General features: G+C 40.5%; 1 protein-coding gene across 1 annotated transcript; it reads right to left on the bottom strand.

Moving 5' to 3' along the window:
- Positions 1 to 6,179: 6,179 nt before the first annotated feature.
- On the bottom strand, positions 6,180 to 7,534 carry LOC135151345 (uncharacterized). The gene is made up of 3 exons (XM_064089718.1): positions 7,166 to 7,534; positions 6,769 to 7,011; positions 6,180 to 6,398 (listed from the first exon to the last, which is right to left on the bottom strand). The coding sequence occupies exons 1-3, from the start codon at positions 7,532 to 7,534 to the stop codon at positions 6,180 to 6,182; spliced, it is 831 nt and encodes a 276-aa protein (XP_063945788.1).
- Between the last annotated feature and the right edge of the window lie 493 nt (positions 7,535 to 8,027).

The following is an 8,027-nucleotide window of genomic DNA, read 5'->3' as shown; positions in this document are numbered from 1 at the left end:
CTGTGCGGGTTGACTAGGATTAATTATATACAAATTGTCTTGCAATGTACCAGAACATATAATCCGTTTAATCATCATAATAGAAACATTACGATCCAAACAAACATTATAACCATCCATAGCAAGTTTAGAAACCGAAATCAAATTCCTTCTAAAAGAAGGTACATAAAGACAATTGTTCAAAATCAAAATCCTATCAGAACCAAAAGATAAATGAATAACTCCTACTGCAACTACTACTACTTTCGTAGCATCTCCCATGAACACGTATATCTCGCCATCTCTAAGCATTCTGGATTGCTGGAACCCCTGCATAGAGTTACAAACATGATCAGTGGCTCCAGTATCTACACACCAAGTGCTCGTAGATATAGCCGCTATAAATGTTTCTGTAACCAGAGAAAGAGACATACCAGTATTGTTTGTCTTCTTAGGAAGAGGACAATCCTTTTTCCAGTGACCCGACTGCTTGCACCGGTAGCACTTCCCCTTAGGCTTTTTCACACCACCTTGAACCCCTACTGCCTTCACAGCTTGCTGTGTCTGAGCTTTTTTCTTCTTCTTATTGCCTTTCGGCTTAGAGGAAGAACCTTTCTCAGCCACATTCACTTGAACACTCTGCCGAAACAATCCTTCAGCTGCCTGAAGTTCTGTCAGCAGTTCCGCAAGACTATACTGCCTCTTATTCATGTTGTAATTCAAGCGGAACTGCTCAAAACTCTTGGGCAAGCTCATAAGGACAATGTCAATCTGGGTTTCCCCGTCAAGCTCAGCACCAAGGATCTCTATCTCATTCAGATGTGACATCATCTTGAGAACATGATCCCTTACAGGTGTACCTTCAGCCATCTGAGTGTTCATTAAAGCCTTCATGGCTACTTGCCTAGCAGCCCTATTCTGATCTCCAAAAAGTTCCTTGAGATTAAAGAGCATATCCGAAGCAGTGGCCATAGCCTGATGCTGATGCTGCAAAACACCCGACATTGCTGCCAGAATGTAACATCGCGACATCTCATCAGCCTTTATCCACCGCTTATAATACTCTTTCTCCTCATCAGGAGCATCAGCAGCGGGCTGCTCAGGCTTGGGTTCATAAGTGCAAAACTTGTACCCCTCAGCAGTCAACACAATGTCCAAATTACGTTTCCATTCAATATAGTTAGGTCCGGTAAGTTTGTTATCCTTAAGTATGGTGAACAGTGGATTAAACCCCATTATATCCAGAGAATCATGGATGAAAAAATCACATTACACATAAAGAAGGGTGCATAAAAAATTAAGTCCTATTGGTTCCTCTAACAATTATTAAAATTAAATGCACTAACGTTTAAACACCATAAGTTTCTGGTACGTCACGATGGGTGACATGTATACCACCTAAATTTGTTTAAACGTTACTTCGGTCCTATCACTAAACAATAAGCCACGTTGGGGTGGTCTATATTATTTTTCATAGCTAAGTGTATACCATCATCAAATCTTAAATTACCCGAAACCTATGGAACTTGGTACGCCACGATGGGCGGCATGTATACCTTCCAACATTCCTCGAATAGAATACTTCAATTCAATATTCATGTCTGGTTTGACTTCTAGGCAGTGGAGGAGTCACATCGGTCTCACTTAATACCCATAAGCCTTAGAAATCGCCCCAAATCAGAGATAAAGAAAATTCGTATCTATTCGTATTAATTTAAGAAGTTTGTTCCAGTAATATCTATAACATTCTAGACACCATAAATTACATGCCACGATGGGTGACGTATACATAATTTATATTCGTCTTTATGTTAAATTACATACAAACAATGATGGAGACCATGGGATTTAATATCATATTAACTCCCTCTCCCACTTAGAATTTACTTTGAGGATTTTAATCTAGATGCATCGCCCTATGTTATTTCTTCGAAGTCCACATGCATACTATCATGGTTATAGCAACATAAAGAACACATAAAGAACACATAACATGGCAGCATACTAGCATGATTAAAGCATTAATTAAAAACATCCCTATGTCCATGTCATTCTAGCATGCGAAGGGTTAGTATCACATGGCATAACAACACAAACAAGAAACACATAATAACAATAATCAAGAATCATAATAAAGCACATCCACTATTATGGCCCCGGAAAAAACAGCTTCGAATTCATCCTTCGACGGAATCCAAATCTGTCCAGAAAACTTGGAGAGCCCGTTTGGAGGCCTAAACGGCCTCAGAATGCCTCGAAAAACTCTGAAAAACACCTTCGAAATCAGCTCAACTAGGGTCCCCCGGGTTGTGGCTAGCTTGGTCTCGTTCTGCCGTCTCCGAAAAGTGCTCATTCGCCCAAATCGGACACCGTATGCAAAAGTTACGGCCAAAACAGTGCAGCACCCCCGAAACCCTAATCGCAGCAGCGGAAGATCCTTGTTTCTTGCAGCCCCGTTGATCAAACAATTACATACTAATTGTACAGACGAACCAGCCTATTCTATTACATCAGATCATAATCTAAAACAATTACAAATTGAATTACAAGATTAAACTATCACGATCAACCCTCGTGATTTACAACAGCCACACTAAACCACGTGGAATCCAAACATAACAGAATAATTAAAACACGGCCATAATAGTGGACAACGACCTGCATCACAGAATCACTATATACATGCATTTATAATCATGACATGGACTACATATCATAAATCGCAGAACCGCAACCTGGCTCTGATGCCATTGATGGAACAATCGGATCTTGGCCCTGCTTTTTATGATACTTATTAAAAGTTCGAACAGAATATTAACCTTAATCGCTACGGCGCAAGCGATTCAAATCCACGTCTTCTACTGTATTCCTTGATTCTCCTTGGACGAAGTGTGGCCTTCGATCTCCCAAGGTGTGCCTCTCCTTAAAGCTCCGAAAACCCAAAACCCTAGCTGTCTCCTTGAGAAAAACGTCTGCCTCTCTCTGACTCTAGGATTAATTCGTTTTGGTGTGTCTCTCAGCTTTAGGAGAACGAGAATATATATAGGCTACAGCAGGGATCATGGATCATCAGGTCAGGCCTTCTAATGACATTCCGGGCTAGGCCCAATGTCATTAAATATTAATTCTATCCACTAATGAACTAATATTTGCACTACCTTTCCTAATTCCGTAAATTAATTATTTAATTCGGTTCCCATATTAATTGCTTATAAATTCCCCATGTTTAAGATATCGCATGTCCATTAATTAAATTAATTTCTGAAAATTAATTTAATTAATATCTTTTATCCTTGATCATCCACTCAACCTTATAATTATGCAAGAACAAATCTGCCTGTAGGACTAAAGCATAATTATCTTTATGAGCTTTCAAGAGGACATCATCACCCGAATATATTTTTCGGACACGGTTTCCTTTTATAGTCAATATCCCACTCTGTATATAATGTCATTGCCCAATACACAAATTCGTAATTTAAAATAAATTATTTAATTTATGAGTCAAGGCATGTGCATTAAATTCAAGTGTCAATCACTATATCCGGATTAAGAACTTAAGCATTAATAACATCATAGAATCTTAGTTCTTTATTGTCAGAATTAAAGAAACAATTATTCTACTATTTTGATCCCGTTCAATATACACAAAGTATATAAGTATTATTCAATAGTCAAGATAAACTATTTCCAAATAATACTTCAGCCGTTCCACTGGTTTGTCTAACACCACCTCGACTGTGAACCCTTATTATATTATATAAGGAGTCTGACAATCTAATCTTTTGCTATCCCATTTGATACTAGATTGTCTACAATATATAATATACAGACAATGTGGAAACATGCATTCAAGATTCTCAAATAATTGTTATATACTTCAAATGAATATTTCAATATAACCCTAACATGAAGAGCCGCTGCCCCTTGAGGATTAATCTTCCATATAGGAGTGTCCCCGTATCTAAGCAACCCACATGCACGACCCCATTTTGATATTCTAATGTATATGAGTTCGATGAGGGTGTCCTTCTTGATTTTCGTTTTTGAGAAAATCAGTTCGTTTCTAGCCAGCCACAGCGACCATAGAGTTGCCGCCACTACTAGATGCCATATGAAACGGGCTGCTGCGAATACTCTAGTTGACAGCAATCTGTGTAGTGAGAAGTTTGATTCCCGTACCCGTATTGCATGTATACTCCACCATCTGCCAATGAAGTCCCATGTCCATTTAGCTGGCTCACAGTCCCAGAAGATATGACTTATTGATTCTGGACATGATTTGCACCACTCACATTCATTTGCTATTAATTTCAGTCGAGTGTTTAAAAATGAACGCGTCGGCAGAATCCCCCAGTTCAATCTCGACAAATAAGACTGTATATTTAGAGGACCTTTGATAGACCAAATGAGATTCCAAACAGAGTAGTTACCAAAAGTTAGAGCATTCATTTTGTAAAGCTTCACTGATCCCGCTTTAACAGTAAAGGTTCCATTTGATAGCATCCAAACCAACCTATCTTTGCCTTCTGTTAAGGATATATCCTTGAGTAAAGAGTCCATGGTGTTATAGCTGAGTCGTACGGAGGGATACAAATGTTCTGGCCAATTGCGACTGAAATCAAGTACATGTCTCTTCCATCGTGGTAGGAACTCACTAACTGTCAGATGAGTACATAAGAACAGATTGTAAATGTCAGGGAATTTTTGACACAGCGGGACATCGCTTATCCACCAATCCTCCCAGAAAAGAATCGTATCCCCACTTCTCAGGATCCATTTGAAAAATTTCTGGCCAAGTATCGGGGCTAGTTGGGACGTCAAATGCGTACTAACAATACTCTTCACTATTGGAGAACATGTTCCTGTGGCCACCTTGGAGAGATCATAGTTCCACATACGACCATATCTCACCCCCAATATCTTGTTCCAATATCTGTCCCTCTCATTGTACGCCCTCCACACCCATTTAGCTAGAAGCACCTCATTCCGATGCCTTATTGATACCAGTCCCTGCCCTCCACAGCTCTTCGGGGAGCATACTTTATTCCAACTCAATGAGTGAAGTGTCCTTTTGGCGCCATTACCAGCCTTACCTCCCCACAAGAATTTACGTCGTATCTTTTCAATCTTATTAATGATTGCCGAAGGGAGTTTAAATAAACTAAACCAATACGCAGGAATACTGTCAATAACTGCCTTAAGAAGTACCGTTCGCCCTGCAATTGATAGCGTAGAAGAGTCATAACTCTGCACTCTTGCTTGCACTTTGTTCAGAAGAGGATCCCAGTATTTTAAGCGTGTGGGAGATGCGCCCAGCGTTGCTCCAAGATATTTCAGCTCCCCCTTTCCCACCTCACATCCCAAAAGTGCAGCCCACTCAGCCAACTGCAGTTCTGAGCCTCCATAGCCATACAGAGAGCTTTTAGAGAAATTGATTTTTAGACCCGATATAACCTGGAAACACTTCAACACTCGCTTTATTCCCATTATAGAATGAGTGTCTTGACTTATAAAGAGAACCACATCATCCGCAAATTGCAAATGTGTGATCGATTCATTACAATTTGGAAGGGTGATGCCATTTATAATCTTAAGCTCAGAAGCTCTATTAAGCAGTACAGACAGCACCTCGCCCACAAGATTGAATAACAATGGGGACAGAGGATCGCCTTGTCTCAATCCTCTTGTAGGTGAGAATTCTGACGACGGGGATCCATTAACAAGGACTGATATAGATGAGCTGTTAAAAATGGAGGATATCCAGTCAATCCACTTACTGTCAAAATTCATTTGCAGGAGGACCTCAAAAACAAAATTCCATCGGATTTTGTCAAATGCCTTTTCGAAGTCAATTTTCAGTACCAAACCACTCGATTTCTTTTCTTGTAGAGCTGATATAACCTCACCAGCAAGCAAGATGCTATCTGTAATCTGCTTCCCTTGTATAAAGGCTGACCGAGTTGGACTAACTAGCACGTGCATGACTTGTTTGAGCCTCCTGGCCATCACTTTTGATAGCAATTTCATCACTGAGTTCATAAGGCTAATTGGCCTAAAGTGCGTAGGATGGTTCAGAACTTTGACTTTTGGCACGAGCGCAATAAATGATGCATTATACCCCTTTGGAATATGACTTGATGAATGAAATTTCTTGAAGAAAGCCAGAATTTCATCCTTTATGACTGGCCAGATTGATCTCAGAACTGCCGCATTAATCCCATCAGGTCCCGGAGATTGGAAGGGTGTGTAGCCAGAAGTGCCTCATGAATCTCATGGTGTGTGAAATCTTTAACCAGGTGCTCCCTCTCCATTGCTTTTAATTCTGGGAGCATTTTGTCCGCCAGTTTGAAGATCTTAGCTGTGTTTGTCTCTGTAAGTAGCTGGTGGAAATAGTTGTTAAGGGCTTCCTTAATAACCTGAGGTGTGCACATATCCACTCCATCAACACATAAAGCGGTGATTTGGTTTCTGTGTTGTCTTCTAGCCAATGCTCGATGGAAAATCTAATATATCTTTCCCCTTTGAGTTCCCAGTTGAGTCTTGACTTTTGACAGAGTATGCTTACCTTGTTCTGCAGTAGCTTGTCCATCTCCTCTTTTATGCTTGCCTAACCCATCCCCTCAAATTCTCCTTCATCCAGTTGGTTTTGCTGCTTTCCCAGAGCCTTTAATCGTTCATCTAAGTTTCCAAAATGATTGGCTGACCATTGCTTTGCCACGCCTCTCAGAATTCTAATTTTGATATGAAATTTCTTGCATCACTTTTACTCCAGGTATGCTTCAGTACCTCCACAAAGCTTTGCTCCTCCAACAGGTAGTTGAAAATTTTGTACGGTTTTGGCCCCCAGTCTTCTTTTGAAATTGTAAGGCATAGAGGGCGGTGGTCGGAAGTGTACCTGTCTAAAGCTGTGACTGACCAATTCCCCAATGTTAACGAATCTTTGGACACCATTACTCGATCCAGTTTGCTGCATTTATTTGACGGTCCAAACCAAGTGTAGGAGGAGTTACTAATTCGTACTTCAACCATCTGTGTTGAGGCAATGAATTGGTTAAAGTCAATGCTGTCCTGGATTTTGAACATGGTGTTTAGCCGCTCAGCTGGGTCTTGAACCGTGTTGAAGTCACCCAGGATTACAGTAAAGGACTGCATTAGACATTTCATTGTCTAATGCTTTCCATACCGCTCTTTTGCTTTCAAAAGCCTGAGGCGCATATACATTCCAAATGGCGAAATCCCTGTTATCTAACTTGCACACTCCCTTTATCAGTATCCAGTTTGGCATGGATTTGTAAGATGAGACTGTAAACACATTAGCATCCCATACCGTTAATAGTCCTCCGGATTGACCACATGACGGTGCTGCCACCCAATTATCTTGTGGGTGATATCCCAAGGATGAAATACCGCGCTGCGTCCAGATGGCACATTTCGTTTCTTGAAGACAAAGCACCGTCGGGCGATTTTTTTGTACTATATCCCTAGCTAATAGTCTAGAGGAAGGACAGTTTGCCCCTCTTATATTCCAAGTTATGTAAGATTGTAAATCCATTAAACCTATATAAGAGAGCATGGAGAGAAGTGGGAGTGATTACTTTAAGTTTTCCCTGATGAGCTGCATTGATTGTTCCTTAGAGTTTAGCAGGAGGAGCCCCATCATTGTCCCAGTTTCAAAAATTGCCTCCGCCTCATCGTATTTTGCATTAAGGAAGAAATGTGTGGTTTGCTTGAGCCCTTCTCCTCTAACCTTTTTCCGCCTTGGCAACTTAAAGTGCTTATTCAACTGATTCCTATTGTATTTGCGAGGACGCCCTCTCTTGACCTGAACTTTCAAATTTTTCAATTCCTTTAAAACATCAGAGGTCTGAGGGCCATACTCAGAGAGATTAGCATACAAGTCATCATTCACTTCTGACAATTCTGATTCAGATGTGCTTTTGGGAAGTGATATGGACGACTCAACTTCTCTTGGAATCCAGTTAAAGGTATGCAATACTGTTTCTTCTGGTGACTCCACTCTTAGTTGAATCTGAGGTCCTATTGAT

This window comes from Daucus carota, chromosome 1, assembly GCF_001625215.2.
Source record: "Daucus carota subsp. sativus chromosome 1, DH1 v3.0, whole genome shotgun sequence".
NCBI lineage: Eukaryota > Viridiplantae > Streptophyta > Magnoliopsida > Apiales > Apiaceae > Daucus > Daucus carota.
Note: the sequence above shows the minus strand (reverse complement) of the source record. Positions and strands in the feature narration are given on the sequence as shown.